Raw genomic sequence first — 25,782 nt, forward strand, 5'->3', positions numbered from 1 at the left:
GGCCTTAAGTGATAACTCCATTAATAATAATTTTTTTAAAGCAAAAATCAATGAAAATAATCTTTTAAAAATCAAAATGTTTTCTTACTTGAGTAAGTTGTTGATGGTTTGGGCAAACTTGTGTGTCAGTGAGAATTGGTAATGAGGAATGAGGATTAATTCATACAAGAGTTTGATGAAATATATATGATCTTCTTTGGAAAATTTCAGCCCATAAAGGTGGATGTATCTGCAAAAGAAATATTAAAAAAAAAATAATCATACAAAAAGTAGTTTTACTTGAAACAATGAAAAAATTTTTTCAGAATTATTCTGGGATAAGCAAGTTGCACAACTTAAAAATTTATCACAAATTTCTCAACTAGAGAAATTTAACTGACCTTGTGTCCTGGATTTTGGGGTCGGTAGCCCAAACATTTGACTACAAATCAAAATATTAAAAGATAAGATTCAAGCAAATTTCCATGAATAATAATTTATATATACACACACATTTTTTTTCTTTTCATACATATGATAGCATGTGTGATACCTTGTCCTTAACCAAAGGTGGTAAAAGTTTTGATGGCTAAGGTGATACTGTTACTTCTAATGCCACCAGATAGACTATAAAAACGTTTGTAGATTTTTGCTGTTGAGGATATCATTATATTGAGCTGTGATTTGAAGATGATGTGAAGCACTTTTCAAGCAGTGATCAGTGATATCTATATTTAAACGGAAGGAAATGACCATTGTCCTAAAAACCACAACATCTGATCTCAATGGACAACAGAAGGCATATCCATTTTTTTTCATAGTCTGCATGCAGCGACTCATATTGGTTTTACTTTAACTCATTCACCTCCTCCCTGTTCTCCTTTAAAGCTACCATTACCTATTATAACAAACACACTTTGTTGAGTCTGACGATGCTACAATGGTGGGACACTTGTTTGGATGACATGTTAAAAATGTAAGTGTCAGAAGAATTTAAAGAGGATGGACATTTTTTTTTTTTTCAAGACTTCAGAAATTAAACATTTTTTTTTTTTTTAATATATGGAATGTAAAGAATTTAATTTTAAGTGACATAAATATATATCAAAGTCTTTGACATTATAGGTATCCAAAATCAAAATTTTATTTTCATTACATCTGGACACTTTCACTGTGGGTACCTAGATCTTTACAAAACGTAAACAACGGTATCAAATTTATTTTGTTAGCATAAGTAGCCACTGAATTATGACAGTTCAAAAGTTGTTGGAAATTAGAAAATTTACCGTCTTGTATGCTATTCATCCAGAACCTAATTTTCATAGTATATAATTAAGAATGTAGGATTATATCAGGTGAAAAATTCTTATGCATCATGTCAATATATAAATGTATGTATGTTTGCATGCCAGCCTAAAATTTTCGACAGAGGTGACAGATTTTTACAAGATCAGTATCGTTTTGAAGTTCGACCATTCAGATGACAAATATCGAAAAAGTGGCTAAAAACATTAATATCTTCACCTTCAACATGACACTTTTCTACAGTGCCGATATTTTCGAAAGCCATCCTCTCCTTTCGATTGTCTAGCCTTAATTAAAACCTACGTCACTTCTGGTTTGGCAGTGGTCGTAACAGCAAAGACGGCAGGTTTTTTTCCATTCTTTTCCTCCTTTGCGGTACGGGTTCGAGCCTGCCTTCCTACTACCAATTTTTTTTTGTTTTGTTCAACATACACCCCCAAACAACCGGGCAACGCCGGGCACCCATGCTAGTATATATATAAAAGAGAAATCAGATTTCATTAACATCCCCTCCCATCTCACTACCACTATTGAGATTGCTTTTAATATATTATGCATTGAAATATTACATTTCTTTTGGTATAGACAATGTGTAAAAAGCACAGTTTACCAAGCATGAAAAAGTCCGTTCACGATATTGTCTCTAGAGCCTCTTTATCATCATAAAAAAAATGACAACTCAATAACACCGAAACAGTCGGCTTGAATTCATTTTCTAAAACGAGACTGAACCTTTACATGATATGCACGTTGGTTGGATTATTTATTTTTTTATGCCTCGTGTGTTTGATACATGTAAACAAGACAATCTGTACATGCGTGATTTTAAAGTAATTCAATGATTCAATTTTTTTTCCTTCAAAATGTTTCTAGTGTGGACAATCAGAATAGCAACATATTTTGAGCTGATATTTTTCAAAACTTCAAAAATATTTTCATACTAAATAATATTTAGTGATACTAGCAATAATGATGCTATCAATATTGGAAATAAGAAACACAGATATTCTGGTTTTATTCAAAGCTTCATTTTCATTCCAAGATTGGTAGATTTAAGCTCAGAAATGAAACAAACATTTCTGTGAAATGATAACTGGTTTCTGTACAGGAATTGTAAGACAATCAAAATGGATGAGAACTCAGATGTAGAGAAAGTATATTTGGATGGCAAAACTACTGAAGTAGTTCAAAATTGGTTATACTATTGCAACACAGGGATGAGTTGGTGCTAGTGTGATTGCAAGAGTTATGAGTGGATGAAGTTCTGGCAATGTCTGTGAGTCTTATAGATGGATGACCTCAGAGAAAGATTAAATCTGAACAGTATAGGGACGTGTTTGTAGAACAGGAAACTTTGTTGGTATGGTCATATTGAAAGAATAGATGAGAGTTCTTGGGTTAACAGAGTTAGAACAAACAAAATAACAAGGTCAATTGGCAGGGAAAGAAAAACATGAGAGGAAATGATTAAAAATAGATTTTATAAAGAGAAAAAGAGATAAATGCGCGGCCAGAGAAAGGTTAGTTCGGAAGTCAATATTTAAATACATGCCAGCATGTAAAACAGCTCCTAAACCAAATCTAAAATCGTTGTAAACTCTTAAAAATTCAGTATGTTATTGTTATACAAATGACTGACCAATTTTTATGATTTCTGGTTCAAATGAACAGCTACAGCAGAAATTGGAATACACCCCACTAAAACCTGATTGTCACAGGTGGTGAATTTCAAAAATGAAATCTGGATGTGAGGACACTTTAGAAGAATGATTGCAATAAAATTATGTTTTTAACTTGGAAAAAAATGCCACAGAAACATATGGAATGCTTCAGACTGCTTTTGGACCATCTTTCATGAATTAAGCATCAGCTTTTGAATAGCATAAGAGATTCAAGGAAGGCAGGGAGTCTATGAGGGATGATGAGAGGTGTGAGAGGCATATGGAAGTCAGGACACCAGAGTTGATTGGATAAATAAAAAAATTCATGAATTAAGGACAGTTGTGTGTCTATAGAGACAATAAGTGCACAGTTTGATGTCAGTGTGGGAACTGTACACATAATTATTCACAAGAAACTGCAAAAGATTTACATGAATGCACCAGTCCACAACTCCATCCTTATCACAGACTATTTGACCAAGATGGATATCAAGACAGTTCCTCACCCTATAGTCCAGACCTTGCTCTTGTGACTTTTGGTTATTCCCTAAGCTCAAGAAAAACCTTAGAGACAATTGAGGAGATGAAAGAGGCTGTGATGAGGGTCATTGACACGCTCACACGAGAGGACTTCCATGGGGCCTTCCAGAAGTTATTGGAACGGTACAAGAAGTGCATTGCAGTCGGGAGAGATTACTTTGAAGAGGACTAGAGTTTCATATGTGTACTATCAATAAACGTGCCAATATGAAAAAAGTCTAGAAACTTATTGAAGGTACCTCGTGCATAGTAAAAATGTGAATGTTAATAACTTGAAGGTACACCACTTTTGTTATGTATACAATGAACAAAACAAAAACAGGAAAACATCTTTATCTAATGAATCACTACATTTTAAGTATCTTCCGAGAAATCTATTAAATACAGAAAAGATAAAATGCATTTACATGTTAAAAAAAAGTCTAAGCAGATATTTTTTCTCCACAGAGCAAGCATATATTATAATTTACATATGAAACTTTAACAATCTAAATAAAAATTAACCATGATCTTATTTCAAAGGTTCTGTGAAAATGTTTTTCTTTGCATGTTTTTTTTTTTTTAATTTATAAAATTAACTTGTAGAACCAGTATTTCAGGCCTTACTCGGATCGAATATAACAGAATAATTGAACTATAAAAAAAATATATGAAAAAAGGAATTTTATTAAAAAAAAAAAATTCCTACAATAAATGAAGTGCGTAAACTATATTTAATATTTTAAGATATATTTTTTGCTGCCCTCCTGCAAACTTGAAATAAAACTTGAGTTAGGTTAGTGTAAACTGTTTGGCTTATAGTGAGTACATTGTTTAAGTTCATTATCATTACTTGTATTTAGCCAAAACATGGTTATTTTCCCAAGATGCTCAAATTTTATGTGAAGTATAATCTATATATCTATAAAAGTGAAAGTGTCTGTCTGTCAGTGGCAATTTCCCTACACAATATCTATGTCAATTTTCAGTCTACAGACTCAACATTTGATATACAGGGCACTGAGATTTGGGAAAATCTTTGTAATTGGTTTTGGCCAGAAATTTGGCTGTTAAGGGGTAAAAATTCAACAATTTGACCTTTAAGAACTCTAACAAACTCCTCCGCCAATTTTGGGTCTAAACAATTGAAATTTTAGATATAGGTTCCTTGGACATGAATCTAACTTAACTTGATTTGAGCCCAAAACAATAAATGTTAAGGAGGTCATAATAGGGGTCAAAGTTTTTTTAAAAAACTGACTGCTGCGGTCTCTACCAAATTACTCAGATAATTTCTGGTCTAAACATTTGAAATTTTACATAAAGGGTATTCAGAGATAGAGCAAGCTTTTTAATTGGTTTGGGTCGAAAATTTGAGCAACCAATATATAAATGTATGTTTGCATGTCTGCCTAAAGCTTTCGACATAGGCAACAGATTTTCACAAAATCAGTATCGACCTATAGGACGACAAATATCGGAAAAAATGTGCTAAAAACATTAATTTCTTCACCTTCAACTGGGCACTTTTCTACAGGGAGGGGGGTTGCCTTTTTGCTGATACTGTTGAAAGTCATCCCCTCTTTTCAATTGTCTAGCCTTAATTTAAACCTACGTCACTTCCGGTTTGGTGGTGGTCGTAACAGCAAAGACGTCACGTTGTTTCCCTATTCTTTTCCTCCTTCGCGGTACGGGTTGGAGCCTGCCTCCCTATTACCACTTTTTTTTTTGCTCAACACACTTCCAAACAGCCGGGCACCTATGCTAGTATATAATATATGCGTTCATATAACCATCAAGAACTTTAGAAGAGCAAATATTTTACAAAAGTAACCACCATTTCTATTTAAAACAAAAGAAAAAATTTGGACGAGTAAAAAACAACAACAAAATATCCGAACCCAATTTTCTTGTCCCAAAATGGAGAAAACATTTGCTTATACATGCAGAGCTACTGTTACTTGGCAGGAATTGGGTGCTTATTATTCCTTGATTTTTTATAGAAAAGTAATTCCCACCTTAAAATAAAAAAAATGAAATGTTTTTGTTACTTCTTTATTTGATATTCTATCAGGCTGTTTACATGTAATCTAAAGAAATATTTTAATGAAAATACAAACATTTTTGTTTTTTACTTTGAACTGTTTGTCTGAAAAATAATCACATGTTTAATTGTTTACAAATGTTAGTGAAAGAATTCAAAGTTTTTCTAAACCTCATTCATTATTGTCATCGAGAATTAAAAACAAAATTTTTTGTTAAATTATTAACAGAAAGGGAATTGTTCCTTGAAAGAAAAATTAGATTAGTTCAATTTTGTTTTCTTTGTTTTCTAATATGTATTGCTGCTGTCCAGAGGAAATTATCATTCAATGACTGTGGATAGAGATGATTAAGTACACTATCAGAACAGATACGACACTTTAACAAAAAGACAGGGTTGAAAACTGTGGTGGCTCACTTCAAACCGGGGTATCATATTTTAATTCAATTGAAATATGTGTATGTATTTTTGTAATAAAATGATGTGAAGTATTATGAAAGGAGTTGTGTTTGAAGGCTATATCAATGCGGTCTGTAGGAAACACTGTGGACATGAATTAGATATAAAAGAATAATGACAATATTAGAAAAAAATTTCAATTATACTACGTTTATTTGCCAACATAATGTGACCCAGAAGATGGTAGGTGTTGATGTTCCTAATTTTCAAGAGTAGTATCTCGTCTTCAGGAACGTGTACAACTGTTCAGCGGTGCTTTCATTTGTTTTATTTCATTGTTTTTCATTTCCCCGAAGTCAGTGGCTGTCAAATCAATTTCCAGGCTACGAGTTGTGATGAATGTTAAGTATTGCTGGGAATTATTGTAGCTTTTTTTTTTTTAATGTATGTAAATAATTAATTTTTGCGTATTACACTTAAAGTGTGTATTTAGAATGTTAATGACTGCTATATTGGTGTCATGTAATATCTGGTTTGGGTGAAGCGAATGGCCTAAGGAAGATCACTCAAAGTGTGCTTGGATTGGTTCCCCTGCCGAAGTATATATGTCAATATGTATACGTGTACATGCCTACATATATGTGCATACACACACGTACACATTTTATTTTAATAATTGAATTCATTTGTTTTCTATATATTAATTTCTTTATTATGTTTATGTGTGTGTGTGTGTGTGTGTATATATATATATATATATATTTATATATATACACTATTCTATCTAACTTGCTATTTATGTATTGTTATTGATTAGTTGTCAAGGGTGTAACAACGTGCCAGCATATTCTTTACAAGATACGTGGACGATATCCTCATCCTCACATCGAGAAGCAATTAAGATCCTCATCACCTTCAAAAATACTGACCCATGTATAAAGTTACCATTGGACACTAACACATCTGGATCTCTTTCACTTGTAGACTTCACCCTTAACAAACATTATCAAAACAGGACACATACAAAATTCTATAGGAAGAGCGCTTGCAAGGATATCTCTATAAATTACAAATCTGCCCTCTCCACCAAAGCTAAAATAGGATATGCTATGAACGAGGCCGACCGCATTCTTAGCAAATGTACTAGTGACATAGACAAGACTACCTCCATTAGGTGTTTTTAACAAACACTCAGACAAAATTAGGCCCGCCCCAAACGGAAGGAGGGAGTAAGTACTTTTTGATGGAGTTTCTCTTTAAAAATCTACCAAAAATCGAGTAATAATCCAATCAATATGCAATTTTCACTGATTATTAAGTGAAGAATGAAATATATAACAGTGTATTTTTAATAATCGATGCTTATATATATATATATATATATATATATATATATATATATGCCTACAAAACCCCTTTATTTATTTGTGATTACAAATATGCTTAAAATAATCATCTGAAACTGAAAATAAATTGTATTGTGGGGAGGGTGAGGATTGTAAATAAAACAAAAAAACAAAAAAAAAAAATATGCACATATCAGATTTTAAGGTTGAAAATCCGAATGTTGAACGTTTCATTTTTCATCGATTGCGTTTGGAAGTGCGAAATTTGTTGAATATGTTAAAAATTATTCTTTCAGATTAGCAAAAAAAAAAAAAAAAAACATACTTTGATTATTTTATGGAAAACACTACTTTTAAATCTTTGAAAAATAAATGATTAATTTTCTTTTAGTGAACCCAATATTGCTAATATGCCATTAAATAGGGAATGCTTTGGAGAATCGATAAAAAAAAAAGTAAATAAAAAAAAAAATCGATAAATAACTGCACATTTTGCCAAAAATATGATAATTTCTTTCAGCAATTTGTCGTTACCTGATATTTCCTTATCTAGCATTCCTCAAATGGTCACCCATGTAGTACTGGCCAACCTAATCATTGCTTAACTTTGTGGGTCATGTAGGCAACAAATATGTATCGCTTATGAAAAAAGAATTAAATCCTTATACAGTTTATTCTTCACTTAATCGTCCAAACAAATGTTAAAAATACATGGAAATTTACAGGACTAAATTGACTTCATTTATTCATGTAAAGGCTACCAGTTTCTTCGAAACTATCATTAAATTTTGGATTTTTTAATTTCGCCACAACACTGAGATAAAAGACTGAATCATTTGAAATTCAGGTATTCATGTTAATATTTTTTACATATTCTTATAACAAATCATCCTAAATCTTATTTAGACAAAAAAAAAAAAAAAAAAAAAAAAAAAAAAAATTGATTCAAAAACCTTTTAAAAAATGTGTTATCCATAGAGACAAAAATGGTGGTGAATGGTGTATTTTTGAAAATTTGAAAATTTACAATTCTATTAAAAATAGAAAAAGTATTAATTTTTTTTCATTTATTTAAACGAATTGTGTTGGAACTGAAATTAGTAACAAATGTGTAAGTGACTGCTAATTACAAAAGGCCGTTTTGAATATAATTCGACATGCTTGCGAATGTAATCAAGGATTCAATAGAATGATTCAAATTATCATCAATAGGCATCGAGCAGTTCTAAAATTCAAGCATTCCAAATTCCTGGAATACAATCAGGATGCCACTTTGAATGTAAGTGAAAGTGAGGAAGTGGCAATTTTTTAAAGAAAAGTATTGTTTGTTAGAGTTGGTAGGAGTGAAAAAATGAAATCTAATAAAATAATTATACTGGTAAATGTCAGAACACAGTGATGTGACGAGTGTGAGAGGATCTAATGGAGAGAGTGTGAAAGCCTTTACTATTTTCATTGTGGCACGATGTATTTGAGTAAATAAGTCTTTTTTTATGGAATAAGTATAATAATTTTTAAACAGATAAAAATGTACACAGTTTACTGAAACATGCAGTAGTGTCTTGAGCGGTGAGTATAAAAAAATTGTTTCGGAACTGTTTGGTTACTTTCCTATTAAAACTCTAGAGTCATGGGAAAACATCAAGATCACTTTATTATGTGTAGAGATTATTTAGTCACTCAGTTAGGATACACTGCATTTTATCAGTTTCTGTTACAATCGACATCTTATTGCCACAACCAATGGTGAGAAAAATGGAGGAAAGGAAGGGTGACAAAGGGAGAGGAATGAGAAAGAGAGATTATGACAAAAACTAAAGGAAAACACTTTTGTTGCGGTTAACAGCATCTTTATCCTTTAACCTTTCCATGGCACGGCTTATAATATCGACCCTAGCAACATAACCAAAAACATGACAACTGATATTTTTGCTATCTAATAATACGTCATCAAATAATTGTGCTAATCGCCTATTGTTTTTTTTTGTTTTTTTTTTGTTTTTTTTTTGTTAATTATAGCTTAATTGGGTCAGGGTCCAAAGGGTTAAACTATATATTTCAGGCCAAGCTAAGTAGCAATTTAAAAAGGAATTTGAAGACCTACAAAATGTCATTTATAATAACAAGTTTCCATACTATAGATTTTGATTATTTCTAATATGTGACAATCATTTTCAGTCCTAGGTAACACTGAGTGCCTCTCTTAGTTTATGTATGTGTGTATATTTGAGCATATGAAAATTTAAAAAAAAAACAAACAAAAAAAAACAAACAAAAAAAAACACTTCAAATGAAAACTGAAAAATTAGTAGTCATGAAATTGCTAATATATAATAAAATAGGAACATTTTTTCCTTTTTACAAAATACTAGTATAGCTTCAAAAATGCTGCTTCCACACATAAATTGAAAATGATCACACTACATGCCTGTACTGGATGCATGTTTTCCAGCTATTATCATCTGATTTTATTCGCTATCACAAATTGCTACATCATTCCCGAAGAGAGTAAGTATTTAAAACAAGTCACAGCCAACCATGGTAAAAGAATAACTTTATATTTTCTACTGTGACTCTCCCAGTTAAGTCCGGACCAAATATTTCATAGTCTATGCTTACTCTGAATCACCATAATCATTTTATTTTGTCATTATGTACTTTTCTCTTTTACCTAGGATTTGATTGTTGTGAAAATAATAAACAGTCCCTTTCTAATCCACTTCTGATTACAACAACACTTTCATTAGCTACTCAGACATAAACCTTCATTCCAGAATTTGCATTTGCCAAACACTACAGAATTCATTCATGGACTCTTAGCTTTGCAGATCTCAATCCTTTGGGCTACTATACATGAGCATACTTAAAAGTTATCAGAAGTCTCATTTTTTTAAGTAAATAATCTCTAAACGAATTAAATTTTCAATATGATCCTAGCATGTAGGCAATTCATACTTCACATAAAAGTTGTTACCAAGGAGACTGTAATGAATACAATTACAAAATATATTCTTATCTGTAACAACACTTTTTAGTAAAAAGATAAAAAAGAAAAGTGTTTCCAAGAGTCATTTTCATGTATATATTAATTTGTCCTCAAATGATTATATAACCAGATATAAAATGGCAATGATCACATCGTCTATGCATGTTAACTAAATAATAATGCCCTTGAAATGCCATGTCTATACAATCAAAATAGTTTAAAATGCCCTAGTATTCAGCAAAAAGAAATATCTGTATAGGAATGGGGGAGAACTACAACGATGCCAATTATCAATCCTCGTCTCAAAGACACAAAAACATCTTAATCTGTGATCCCAACTGGATCCACTCCTATATGTATGTTGCTAAAATTTCCTCAAATTGTTTCATTTTTTTTTTTTTTACAAATAGTTCATTGTCTATCAAGGCTTAGAGCAGCTCAAGGATAAGGTTTAAGTAGATTGTCAGCTGGATGATCACCATGAAAGGAACAGCAACAATATGTGAGATTAGTAATACACATGGACGATAAAACACTTTGAATAATTACGGATTTCAAGGGGGTTCTGCTAAAATCGTAATATTTTAAAAACCAAAGCACCTTAAGTCCTCAAAATACCACTGTTTCGTTCGAAAATGAATATACTTTCAAATGAATTAATAAATAATAATGTACATTATATATATTTTAAGAGTTTTAAGCAAATAAAGTGATAAAAATGCTATCATAAAACGGCGTTTTCGGTAAGATTTTTTTTCTTTTAATGGATACATAGCATTTTTAAGGAATTGCAGCATATTTATGTGCATTTACTGCAGATTATTTGGAAACCATTAACTTCTGGAGATTTTCAGTAGCATATTCTAATTCCTAGCACAAAAATATACTTATATGGCAAATTTCATTGCTTGATCTTCTGTTTTAACAAAGATATAACATTTTTACCAAAAAACTGGTATAAAAAAAAATGTGACAAAACGCATATGGTTTTAAAGAGGGAAAAATATCCAAACATGCGAGGCAAAAAAAAAAAACAACAAAAAAACTCATAACTTCCTTAATTTTAATTGGATTTAAAAAATTTTAAAAGATTCTTTCTTAGGTTATCAAGCTCTTTCTATATATACCAATATTGAAATATTTTAAGCCATTTAAATTTTTTCATGTGTATTACTAGGGAGATGAGCACAAGAGTATTGAAAAGGGATCAATTATTCAAGAAGATGACTCATCAATTATTTTTTTTACATTAAACTTGAAAGTTAACATACTGTAGTCGGTCGGTTATCAATCTTACAGCATTTTATTCAACAGATGGTATGTTCTAAGAAAGGAGCCATATTCATGAAAGTTTGATTTGGCTTTTGGTAGACAGAGAAAGAAAATTATTTGCTGTGGTTGTAAATAGACAAGTCATAACTAAGAATGTCTTGCAAGGAGATGGAGGAGGACCAAGGATTGGAGCTCAGTCAAACACCTACTATGACCATAATAACAATAGAGTAGAGAGAGGCTAGCAATATTTCTGTGTGAAAGAAGCCATAGGAACAAAAAGAAATTGTCTCGCCCATTAGATTTTGAGTTCAGTTTTTTTACATTGCCAAAACAGGAAAGATTGTTCTGAGCAACACCTCCCCAGATATGACAGCAATACTCCATCTGAGGATGTATCTGGCACTTATACAAACAGAAGATTGCTCCAAATGTAAGGTGCCTTCTGAAGTGGTAGAAAGATCCCACCATTTTTCCAGATACAGATTTGAAAGAACACATGATAAAATCAGCTTTTATATATATGCTAACAAGCAGCCTGGCATTGCCTGGTATTAAACGTAATGTTAAATCGCTTAAAAAAAAAAAAAAATAAATAAAAAAAATTTTTTAAAATGAAAAAAAAAACAGACATGGTCATACGAATATGATGGTTTTTCTAAACAGTTCACTTCATGTAAGTAAAAAAAAAAAAAAAAAAAATACTCAAACAGATCAAAACCAAAACCTAAAAACAGAGTCAAGTGCAACAATCATCAGGCCGGCTTGGCATCTTCAAAATATCATTTCAAGTTACTTAATCTTAATATAATGCGAACGATTTGTGCATACGCAGTCATAAAACAGTTAAACAAAAATCCAACGGTGTCCACGTACCAATTTTTCTTTCTCAATTTTTACACCTTAGCAGCTCTTTTTTCTGGATAAAACCTAAGTAAAAAGTTTTCTACTTGTTTGAATACTCTATATACCAAATTTCAAGTCTGTAGATCAAAATTTTGTTGCGTATATAGGTTGAGAAGTGTCCTCACACACATTCTCACTTTATATATACTAGCAGTTTAGCCCGGCTTTGCTCAGGCCCTATGTACTGTTCATAACTTTATGTCCATATATATAGATCAAAAAATGTGAGCATGTACGGTAATGCCTTCTATATAACAGGCTTCCTTAACTACCATAGAGAAAGGTTGGTAGAGACCGTAGAGGTTTAATGTTTTTAAACTTTGACCCCAATTTTGATCTTTTAACATTTGTTTTGGGCTCAAATCAAATTTAAATGTTTGACCTATGTCCAAGTAACCTATATCTAAAATTTCAAGTGTTTAGATCCAAAATTATAAGAGGAGTTTGGTAGAGTCTGCCAAGGTCAACTGTCAACTTTGACCTTGTGGCAGCCAAATTTTCACCCCAAAACTGATTAAAAAGCTTGCTGCATGTCTGAATACCCTTTATGTAAAGTTTCAAATGCTTAGACCGAAAAATTGGCTTAATAGTTTGCTAGAGTCTGCAAATGTAAAATCTTTTGAACTATGACCACTTGGAAGCCAAATTTTCAGAAAAAACAAAAAAAAAACGATTAAAAAGCTTACCCTATGTCTGAATACACTTTATGTAAAATTTTAAATGTTTAGACCAAAAATTGGCTGAGTAATTTGATAGAGACCACAGAGGTCAAATATTTAAAACCCAATTATGACCCCATAACATTTGTTTTGAGCTGAAATAAAATTATAAAGTTAGATCCATGTCCAAGTAACCTATACCTAAAATTTCAAGTGTTTAGACACAAAATTGATGGAGGAGTTTGGTAGAGTTCTTACAGGTCAAATCGTTGAACTTTGACCTCTTAACAGCCAAATTTCTGTCTGAAACCAATGAAAAAGATTTTCCCAAATCTCAATACCATTCATGTCAAATCTTGAGTCTGTAGAACAAAAATTGACAGAGTTATTTGGTAGAGAAACGTACACACAGACATTTTCACTTTATATATATATATTTATAAAAAATTAATGAATTTCAACAAGGGTCATGGCATTTTCTCTCCTCAAAATATGATTGAAACGGTCTGTACATTGTAGCAAGATATGACTGTATTTACATAAAGAATAAATATATATATATATATATATATATATATATATATATATATATATATATATATAAGCTGCATAATATACATACAGCATAATCACATTGACACACTGGTTCCCGTCAGATCACAGAAGTTTAGCAATGGTGAGTTTGGTCAGTACTATTAATAAAATGTGTGAAAATTTGGGAATTCCAGGTGCTGTATGTATTTTCCGCTTATCTTGGCGTTGTTTCCAGTCAGTCTTTGGCCTCTCTTTGCCACTGGACCCGAGCAGTGCAGATTCAGCAGAGGTCTGGTTGGGGATTGGCAACCCTTACTTCACAGTAACAGGCGCAGCTACCCAGAGGTGTTCATTGTCTCTTGAGACTGAACAAAGGCATTGCATATATACTAGCATGGGTGCCCAGCGTTGCCCAGGTATTTGGAGGTGTATGTTGAGCAAAAAAAAAAAAAACGGCAAATTTTTAAAATTATGACCCCTTAAAATTTATTGTTTTGGGCTTAAATCAAGTTAAGTTAGATCCATGTCCAAGGAACCTATATCTAAAATTTCAAGTGTTTAGACCGAAAATTGTCAAACGAGTTTGGTAGAGTTCTCAAAGGTCAAATCGTTGAACTGTGACCCCTTAATCGCCAAATTTCTGTCTGAAAACCGATCACATCGATTTTCCTTAATCTCAGTACCCTGTATATCAAATTTTGAGTCTGTAGACTTAAAATTGACAGAGTTATTGCGTAGGGAAATGTACACACACAGACATATACAGACACGTTCACTTTTATAGATATAGATATATATATCGCTCGATCAAATATGGGCTTGTATCATCACAGCAGACATTGCAATTTGTGAATGAACTAATCGGAAGCACAAAACCATTGTCTTCCGAGACAAATGGATATATAGCACTTATATGGTGATTGTTTCATAGATGTCAATCTAACGAAAATCCAGTGTTTTTAAGATAGTGCTCAATAACAAGTAGAGTTGTATTATAGTATAAATTTTTTTTTTTTTTATACAAACATTATTGGTTACATATGTGCAGAAATGTTTCAACTATCAATTTATTTAAAGTCCAGCTTCTTTGAACCATATTAATTAGACAGAGGGATAGATAAATTACACTCTTGCATACCGTTTTGGTTAGAGAAGTAGGGGGGGGAACTAAGAGAGGAGTGATGTGTAACTATGTAGATAAGTAATTGTATATATACCTTACCTCCTCCCCTAAAATAATCATTCTTTTTGCCAACTTTTTCAGTTTTCCCCCATAATCACCTAAATAAAGTAGAATCTTATTTTTTGGAGGTGAGGGAGATGGTGAATCAATATTTTTTTTTTTTAACTGAAATTATTGACTGATGTACTTTAACTTTATTAAATTTTTAGTAAAATGAGATTTTTATGGAAATAGCATGTCCAAAGTTTATTCTGAAGAAATAAACAAGAAAAAAACATGGTTGTTAGCAAGAGAAAGACTTCAAATATGTGGAAGGGGTTTATCCTGTGATAAAACAAATTTTTGCTATCTTCCTCTACCCATATCGGTGATTGTTTTGAAGTATGAGGACAATGACACAAATTAAGCTGAAACAAAGAAGAGGAAGAGAGACAAAACAGGAAGAGAGAAAGACAGATAAAATGAGAGAGAGAGAAAGTATGTGCTTTAAAAAGAGAGAAGGACCAAAACAAGACAGTAGGAATAAAATGCCATGAATTCATTGACCTTGAATGCATATAGAGATAAAGGAACAAGACAATAAAATATAAGAAAGCTTTATTGAATTCAACAGAAATAGACTTTGCTTGAAAATTTTAAAAATAAAAAGATTTTTTTTTTTAATTAAAAGAAAAAGCGGAATTCCACTAAAAAGCAAAGATCTCACATCCCTGATTATATAAAGAAAAACTACCAGAGTCAGTTTAAAAAAAAAAATCTTACTCCAACTCCCGTAAAACTTGACTCAATACCTCAGAGGTTGAAAAACAGAAAAAACATAACTCTGGAGTCAAATCTGTCCTAGAAAGATTCTAAAAGCAATGAATCTGCATTCATAACCATTCAGATTTACTTTATTGCTTTGGTCAAAGCAGTTAAAATAAAAATAAATTAAGTCTAGAGACAAACCTGTCTGACTTCCTCCTTTGCTTGGGAGCCAAGAGGAGATAACCAAATGTCGGTGAAGTGAGATGAAAAGGTGATAAAAATTAAGCTTCATCCCATTGGACAACAATCCAATTCTTTTAAGCTGATAATTCAGAACAGAGACAACAACCACAAAAACAAATTGATTCTTCATCTTCTTTCAGCGATAATAATCAGATGTTCATCCTTTTCTGTTTATGTGTTCAGTCTGTTTACTAAACAAAGTATTTAAAGTCTTGTTCTGGAAAACATTTATACACAAACATTTTCTGTTAAAATTCTTTTTCGCCCTAAACAAGGCATATTGTCACTTGGAGTGTAGGGCTAATATTTGGGATTGTATTTAGCCGGAGACTGAGGAGTTGAGTAGCAACATGTCTCATATTTCAATTTCTACATGTTCATACGGTCAAGGAAGCAGAAAACAGGAAATGAATTTCAAAGTCTAGCAGTCGGAGAGAATAAACTATTAGAGTAAAAAGTTTTCTGGCACCTAAAGATTTCAACAGTGAAGGGGTGGGATTTTGTTACTTATCGAGAATATATATGTCAAGGGGTGCTAAGAATTCTACAGAGCACATTCCATTAAAGTGTTTGTAAAGCAGGCAGAGGGAGGCAAGATTGTGAGGATGAAAAAGAGGTTGAAGAGATTGGTTAATAGTGTGGGACTCATTAGATTTAAGACTCTTTTTTGGATCTTGTCTAAAAGTGAAATATTAGTGGTAAATGCACCAGCACAGATGTGGCAACAATATTTCATTCATGGGCAAATTGTGACAAGAAAATTACTTGCACCAAAGAATATCTTATATCTTTACAATGATATAGGTGCAAGTAATTTTCTAGCCACAATAGAAGAAGCCACCTTCTTGACAATGTCCTAAGTTTGTTTGTTCCAATTCATGTTGCCTGTGAATGTTTAGTCGATTAGTTTGAAGGATGGACTCTCAGGTAAGGTGTGGGCATAGAAATCAATGGTTGAGAAGATTTTTTGTAGTTCTTAAAGGAAAGAAGCTTAGTCTTAGTAGCATTAAATGTTACCATTCACTTATGACCCCATTCTACTGAAATTTGTTTTCTAGGGTTTCTGCCATTGCCCTGGGTATGTGTAAACCAATGCTGACATGATTTTAATATAATAAATCCTCAAAAGACGTACCAGTTGATATCTGAATGGGTCGCCCAGATAATTCAATAGTCGATAAATAAAGTTTCTTAATAAACAGACTAATTTTTTTTTATTGTTGCTTTCATGAAAAACAATTTTAATCATATAAAATTACTTAAATCAACAGAGCATTTTTTTTTAATTGAAAAACAAGATTTTTTTGTTTGCTTTTTAAATTAAACTACTTATACCTACTTCATGATTAGTGTTGGTACAGTATGTGGGTACGTCAATTTTCATCTTTACCGTCTACCATTTTTAACATAGTACACAAAAAAATATTGCCAATGTGAGAGACGACAACATGGACAGAACCAGAGGAAAAAATAAAAGAAAAAACATCCACGGCACACAACATTGGAGTTGACCTTGTTGGTTTTGTCACGTATGGATGTAAGCAGTTTAATTCCAATAGTCAGCTAGAAACTAAGGTGAGAGAAAAAACAAAACAAAAAAAAAAAACGGATGTATAACCAAGCTTCTATCTTTACATCATCAACGTTCTGATCCCCATCTGGCATTAATTAAAATGAATGGCTCTCGTCTTGGGGAGGCCTCAAGTTTTGACAGGCTTCTGGGCTTGACCTTTACTCCTGATCTTAAATGGAATACGTACATCAAATCTGTTGCCGAGGCCGCTGGAAAAATGGTCGGATCCTTCTATCGATGATCCAGTAGATATCTCACTGCTGATGCAATTCTCTATCTATATGAGAGCCAGATACATCCAAGGATGGAATACTGTTGCCACATATGGGCAGGAGCTGCTAGAAATGACTTGTCCTGCCTTGATAGGGTTCAAAATAGACTTTGTGGCCTGGTGGGAGATGTCCTTTTCTCTTCGCTGCAACCTCTATCTCACAGAAGAGATGTTGCGAGTTTGTCTCTACTTTATCGTTATTTTCATGGAAAGTGTTCGACTGAGCTTCAATCTATGATCCCCCCTCGCCAAACTTTCACAAGAAACACTAGATTAGCTGAAAACATTATCAATAATTTTCCCCACTCTTTATCTGTGCCTAAACTTAAACATAGATTCCATGATCAAAGCTTCTTTCTTAGAACTGCACGCCTGTGGAATTGTCTTCCGTTTTCCTGCTTTCCAACTGTCTATAATATGGTTGTCTTCAAGTCCAACGTGAACAAGTTTCTGATGAGCCGTTCCACTTAAGTTAACAAATTTACCGAACTTCCATTACTATCGATTACTATATTGTCCTTTTGACTACTCTACACTCTTTAACCCTTATCCTTGAGTGGCCTATCGGCCTTGATAAGTGGTGACACCTATGTAGTAAAAAAAAAAAAAAATTTTTAGTTTTATTCATTTTTTTTGTTTTGTTTAACGGCATATCAACCCTTTGTGGGTTATTTAATGCCGAATCCAGTTATTTTGGGGAATAGTATTTGATGTTGTATCCAGTTATTTTATGAGATTTTTATTCTTCAAGCTCCTTGTATTTTCAATCGTTAGTTTTTAGCTTTTGATTTGGTTGTTTAAAAGTGGATTTTATCATTTTTGTTCTCTGCCTTGCAGAATATGATTGGGTTTTGCAATGGGAGAGGGAAAAGGGTTACAGTATTATTAAGTCCTGTATTATGAATGTAGTTATATTGTTATTAGTGTTTTATATTCAAATGTTTCTCATTCTTAAGGAAGGTTTGTTGGAGATAAATAACCAAAGGATTAAATTTGGTTTGCAACAATAAAATTTCATTGTAATTTGCTTTCAGTCCACGGCAGTTCCATTGGATTTTCTTGTAATTCATGAGAATTTCAGTTTCCAGGTCTTCTAATTCCGTAAATCTATTTGTAGTAGCAGTAGTAGTGGCTTCTGTTTGTGGTAATTTCTTTATATTATTTTGTTTTTTGGTAGATGTATTTTTTGTTTGTTTTTCAAGTGTATTTTTTTCACCACGGGGAAGACGTACTGGTGACCTGTGTGGTCTTTCTTTTAACTGATTTTGTTTTTCCTTAGTTTCGTCTTTTTCAGCATCTGCACGATGTACTGGTGATTTTTGTGGTCTTTCTTTTGATCGACTTTGTTTTCTTGGATGTTCTGATTTTGGTTGAGAATTTGGTAACATTAGTTGATGATTTAATGGGATGATTAATTTTTGATGATATCTTTGGTTTAATTTCATTTATAAATTTGTGCCAGTCATTTGGTCCCAATTGTAACAATTTGCTTATTAGTATTTGTATTTGGAGTCTTGGTTAGTGATGTTGGATGATATACAACTTGAGGTGACTTGAGAGTACGTCTTTTCCTTCATGTATCCATCTACTATTTTCCTGGCTTTGAGGAAGGAGATGTTTTTGGTATGTTTTATTGACGCTACTTCCTTTTTTTTCTTTCAGATTCTGCATGCTCTAGCATAAGCAGGATAGTTTTCTCCACAATTTGCACATTTACAATCAAGATTACAGTGTGGTATGGATCTCTCTGGCTACATCTGCCGCACACTGCTCGTCCCCTACATGCATCCTCATGGTGCCCAAACTTCTGGCATTTAAAGCACTGAAGTGGGTTTGGCATAAAGGGTTAAACTTTTTCAACGTTGAACCCAATTTTGATTTCTTTTGGGATAGTGGGTCTATCGAACTGCATACTGTAAATGTTCGTATGTATAGTCTGATTCTCTTTTTTTATTGTAATTCTTTTAACGTTTATTACTCCTTGGTTTTTAAGTTCTTTTGTTATCTCTTTAGTAGTGCACATTGATAGGTCTTTCGATTTTACTACACCTTTGGATGTATTCAGATTCTTGGGTGGATAAGTTTTGATATTTATGTTGTGAAAAGTTTTCATTCCTAGGAGAAAAGTGGCATGTTTTTTTCTTTCCACTTCCACCGGTAGGGTTTTATTTTTTAAAGTTTTCACATTTTTTGGGGTAATATATGCCGATATAATTTTATCTTCTCTATATAAATAAAATGAACTAATTTTTTCCCCTCCAACTTTGACCATAAAAGATTAAAAATCATGACATAACATGCAAATGTAATGCGTACAGACTGTAGCACATTATATGAGGTTTGCTATAGGCCTATTACCTCTACAGTTCCTTGACAATGGTACATTCCTATATTTTTTCCGGTGAGAGTCCACTGCCAAAATCGCTTAGATTCAATGGAAGTTGCAACATCTTTTCTCTCTATTCTCCTCTCCCCATTTACACCGCAGCGGATGCGTTCACAAGGAACACTACGAGGAAACACACCGGTTTGGAATCGTACAAGGTTACTTATGTCGTTTCTTTTTTTTTTTTTTTCTTCTTTTTTCCCTGATTTATGCTTTCTGTTTTTTCCATAATAAAATAGAAATAAAAAAATAAAAATAAAAAAAACACAAAAACGCAATTACTATTATTGTTTTCTTTTTTTTCTCGTTAGTGTAAGACGCAATCTGCGAGACTAACCAGATTTTACTTCCGGTTTTAACGCCTCTAACCGTGAAATCTAACTTTGACCTTTATTTATTAGTACTTTCAACTCAACATTTATTTTTACACAAAGATTACAACGCATATCGTGAATTCACTTGCATTACACTTAAATTAAAATTAAAACAAACAAATTCATTTAGAATTTGAGAAAACAAAAACATTCATTTAGAATTCGAGTGTGATGTGACTACTGAAACTAAACCAAAACAAACTTCACTGCAGAATTGATATTTGGCCTAATTCACTTTTTAGTTAATTCATCACTTTTTTTTTTTTTTTTTTGCGCTTTTGGCTCAATGATTAGAGTTCGACCCCCCCCTCCCTTCAAACTTTTAGGGGATTTTTCAAACACACGGGCATTGTCGGACCGTTCATATTGCATCACATTCATTTTTTTAGGTTTTTTTTTTTTTTTTTTACACGATTTTTTTTTAATAGTTTTAACATTGTTTTTATATTTAAACAGGGTTATGACTTCGCTTTGTTTTCATTTTACCACCCCACCACCCACACCTCTAAAAACCAGGGCAATGCCGGGTACCCCCTGCTAGTGTATAATAAACGGTGATAAGTCAGTTATTTTGGTTTCTTCGGTGGATTCCAATACAATAAATTTTGAAGATGTTTGATATAGTTCATTATCTGAACTATCCGAGTCGACATGTTGGCGCTTGGAAGTTTTTATTATTGGTCATATATATATATATATATATATTTTAAATTTATTGTTTATGCTCCCCACCCACCTCGGAGTCCAATATTGGGGCATGTTAAGGGGGAAACCCATTCGCCTTGTCATGCCAGGTTTACATAAACAGTATACATGTTCCAAATGGGAGCCATGAGCACCCATAATCCTTTAGTTACACAATCCAAGTCATTTGTGGCAACTTCCAGCACTATACAGCCATGCCATGACTTTAATCATTTGGCACATTTGACCCTAGCCACCGCCTTCTAACACAAGGAAAAGAGGGGAAAATATGTATATAGTTTATAGTGGTACAGGGTAGAACTGTATTTGTTACGGTTTAGAGGAAATTGATAGAAAAGTAGAAGATGTGTTGGGGCTTGATGTAACTAGCCGATTGATCGGATCGGGCCCCTCCAACCACCCGTCTAGCCTTGTATGAGGCCAAAGTGGAGTGTTGCAACTGATAACTTTAATTTCCCTAGATATCGGTTGCTCAGCCATCAGGATCCTTTTCCAAGTCATTACGGGTCGCCACCCATGGCCAACAGGTGGCCCCTTTGAGAGGCTTTTACTCTCTGCAGGGGGACAGTCGGTGTATTCTAATGCCCCACCGATGGGTTTGGGAAGTAGGATAGGAAAAAAAAAAGGGGGGATAAGGGGGCTGTTTTTGGAGAACATAATTAAGTTTTACAAAAGAGAATAGAAAACAAAAACAGAAATTTAATGTCGGTGCATTTTGTCTCAGGAAGCCACTGGACAACCTGATCTGGTAGCATCAGTATCTAGTTTTAGTTTGTCAATCTCGGGAATTTGGATGGAATTTCAGGCAGAACCCTTTATTTACTTCACAGGGGTAGCATGCTCTTGTTCTGTCATCCATGACTGGATAGAGGTCCTAAGTAATTCGCAACTGTATTTTTCAATCGCCCACACTGAGGATTGAACCTTTAGGAGAATATCACTTTTTACAATTTATTTTTACAAGTATTCTAACTACTGCATTACAACCTGTCCAAATTCCTGAGTTCGACAAAAACATTTCCAAGTTCGACAAGATACACCTGAAGAAGGTTGGAGGTTACATTGATTGAAACGTGAAAATCACACTCAAGATGAGAAAAGTAGTCAGATGAATACAAATAACCAATCCTCATCTCAAAACGTCAGATAGAGGTGTTCAAGGAGATGAAGCAGATCAGTTAGAGTAGATGAGACTAACAGACGAGTTGGAGTGGATAATAACTGGTCTTGACAGGCAAATAATCTCAGATCTTAACAGATATACTATAGACGATGGGAAGCCTAACTCAGATGTAAACACGAATGACAGGGCCCCCACAACATGCACACATCCATGTTCAATAAGTCTTTCTTACACACTTTATGTATCTGTGTTACTTGATATAGTATAATCACGTTGACATACCGGTTCCTGTTAGATCACTAGAGTTTAACAACGTTCAACCTGGTCAGTACCAAAAATAAGTGACCATTTGAGAATTCCAGGTGCTGTATATGCTCTCTGCTTATCTCTGCATAGTTTCCAGTCATCTAGCACTTCTCCTTGCCACTGGATTCAAGCAGTGCCAATTAAGGAGAGGTGTGGTTAGGGACTGCGCAACCCTTACCTCACAATTACATGTGCACCTACCCTTTACAGACGGTATCTATTGTCATTCAAGACTGAATGGAGGCATCAAAGTGGTAACTTTCATTTAATACAAATTGTAAACTAGTGCTTACACCCTCAGCAATCATCAGTACAAGTTAAAACCTTACTTTAATCCAACCATACTGATGAGTGGTCCTTTTCTTTAAGATAGGGCTGCTTTTATTGTGCAAAGAGGCACAGTACTGTGCACATCCAATATAAAAAACAATTTTACCGAAAATAACTTAATTTGAAGTATCCTGGAAAAAACTAACACAAGAGAAAGAATCGTACATTTATAACGAATAAAAATTGTATTTTTTTTACATCCCAATTTTATCTAAAAAAAAAAAAATAAATAAAATAATGTAATATTGTAAGTTAAAATTGAATATTTATCAGTTTTCATACTCTAAATTATGCTGGTCTGTGATAATTCTTCACAAAGACTTTTTTGAGTTCAATCTGATGCAATATTTAAGAGTTTGCTCTGTACATTCATATTGTATATTCTGTGAGATTTGTATATATAAGATAAATAAAATGTAGAAGGGAATAAATAAAGAGAAAATATAAGATAAAGATTCAAATCAAATGTTGGGAGGAGGATACAAGAAGTGATACTTTGCTTTCTATCTTATTCGAAACTTATTCAAGATGAGCCCCCACCCCCTCACCCAGTGTGTTTGTCGTATTGTGGTGAATGAAAACTCCAGCTAGGAATAGCATAGAGCAACAAAAGGTGCAGTGACAAGGATGACCAAAAACCTTTCCTCCACCACCACCAACTCTCCCCAATTTTTGAGTGGCTTTGTCCCTAATTTTTTGTTTTTCCATTTTGTCTTTTGTAACATTTCATGAAAATAAAAAAAAATACATAACTTGCACAAGAGTAAGAGTAAAAAAAATGAGGGTGGCGGCATCCTTGGTGTAGGACAGAATTTGGTAGTTCAGATGCAATTTGGGAAAGAAGGTGAGTAAAGCTAGAGGCTAGAGGGATGGAACAGAGATAGTCATAAATATCCAAAATGTACAGCTGAATGGAAAGGATGGAATTAAATCAGTGGGTGAAAGACAGAAAAAGAGCATGAATGATAAATAATGTAAATCATTTTAAAAACTGTTGAATTAAAAAATAATGGTTTAAAAAAAGAAAATATTTTTTGGGTCTATCTGATGAAATATTTAGGAGAATTGTCTTGTTAATTTCCGATTGTCTGAGGGCAGAATATCAGCCGACGAAGTCAAGGGTGACTGAGTTCGAATCTCCCGACCAGAAGTAATTATCAGTTCCTACACTGATGATTGTGTAAGCACGAGACACTGGTATTTGTAGGTATAAAATAATTGTTAATATTTATTCAAAACATTGTTATAAAGCCCCTTTAAATAAAAAAGATTGAGCCCTCTTTGGGGAATTAAGAAAAAAAGTGGTCAACCTAAGCAAAAATGCATTATTCTAACTTCCTGCTGTTGAATATTATCTGACTGTTTACTGTTTATACCTACTGATTTGAAATTTATAGATACTTAATTTCCCTCAATTCTTGTGTTAATTTTTGACAGCTTGAAGGCAGAATATCAGCTTCCAAAGTCAAAGGTGACTTTGTGACTGGGTTCGAATTGCCCGCCTGGCAATAAATTATCTTTTCCTAAACTGATAATTGTATAAGAACTGCTAGTGTTTGTAATATAATTATAATATAATTATATTATAAAAAATAATTGATATTTATTTAAAAAATATTATTGGTAGATTTAAATTTTCTTTTGTTTTAGGAATAAATGTGAGATTATTGATTATCTGCCCAGTATTGCCTGGGATGCAGTGAAATCATTTGAGTTTATAATTTTTATTTGTTGACACATTTTTAAACTTACACATGTATTTTAAACATACAGCTATCACATTCTTCAATTTAAAATGAGTTATCTCCCTTGCTGATTTCTATTTTTAGGTGATTATTTAAAAATGTTTTATATTAGCAGTTGGCGGTGCTGAACCAAGTAATTTTTAAAATAAATTGTAACAAATATGTTACAGGTCCAGTCATGGAGGGAAATACCCCGTTGTTCTTGAATGCAGAGTCCGCAAAACATTTTAACAGCCAGTCTTTTAATTTGCCGATGTTGGCTTCAGTAGCAGGGAAAGGGAGGCTGTCTGGACGCGTTGGTAAGGGTTTGACCCTGTTTTCTGTATCCTGCACTTTATTTTCGACTTCTAACGACTGCATAGCCATCGATGGGTTTGGGAATTCCTTATGTAATATCCCAACATCAATGCAGGCCGCCTTGCTGAAATAAAGCCGTTTTGTCCTTTCACAAATGTAGAGGGCTTGTTTGGTTGTGTGTCCCCTCACACTGAACATCACCGGCAACCAACCCTGACATTCACGAGTGGAATCCCCGACTGCTCAAACAACTTTCCTCGATGGGATCAGGTTGTCTATGGTAAGGCCCATGTGTCTCGAGTATATTGTGCCACCCAGACATATAGTGGCACCGCTGTCAGGGAATATCATCATGTTGGTGCTATTATTTTCAGGGATGTTGTTTCTCTTCCTTGGGTCCGGATTGGGTGAAAATGGGGTTACCGTTGCCTTTATTTCGGTAACTTGCTCTATTGCCTGATCAAATGTAATGTGGGCGATCAGGCTGGCCATTGCTGCCTTGTCAAGTTCGGCGCTTTTGACAGCAGCTCTGCGGCGTTCCTTCTTGATCGACCGGCACACTCGGGCAAAGTGGTTTGATCTTCCACAATTGCTGCATGTTTGGCCCCATGCTGGGTAAGATAGATGGCAAGGTTTCATCCCCGGGGTGCCATGTTGACTGTTTCCACAACCGCTGATCCCACGTCGTCGTTGTAATTGCAGTTTGAGGGGGGGGGCTAACGCGAGTCTGGGCTCCTTTTAGTGGGGACACGACGCTTCTGTTTTCGATATGCAGATATGTCCAACATGTTGCTCATTGTAGTCTGGTCCCGTAATGCGGACTTAAATGCCTCGGCATGGCAGATATTCTGCTCAAGTGATTTCAGTGAGCCGGCTTTAGCCAGTAGGT

The 25,782-nt window shown here is 33.5% G+C and overlaps 1 protein-coding gene across 2 annotated transcripts in view; it reads right to left on the bottom strand.

Moving 5' to 3' along the window:
* Positions 1-25,782, bottom strand: part of LOC145260526 (proteasome activator complex subunit 4A-like) — a 220,073-nt gene that overhangs the window by 164,393 nt on the left and 29,898 nt on the right. For both annotated transcript variants that reach the window (XM_080118719.1, XM_080118720.1), the window contains exon 2: positions 89-229. In XM_080118719.1, coding sequence (XP_079974845.1) covers positions 89-229 — 141 coding nt within the window. The remainder of the gene's footprint in view (positions 1-88; positions 230-25,782) is intronic.

This window comes from Euprymna scolopes, chromosome 36 (genome assembly GCF_053919585.1).
Source record: "Euprymna scolopes isolate OS-2025 chromosome 36, ASM5391958v1, whole genome shotgun sequence".
In the NCBI taxonomy this organism is placed as follows: Eukaryota; Metazoa; Mollusca; class Cephalopoda; order Sepiida; family Sepiolidae; genus Euprymna; species Euprymna scolopes.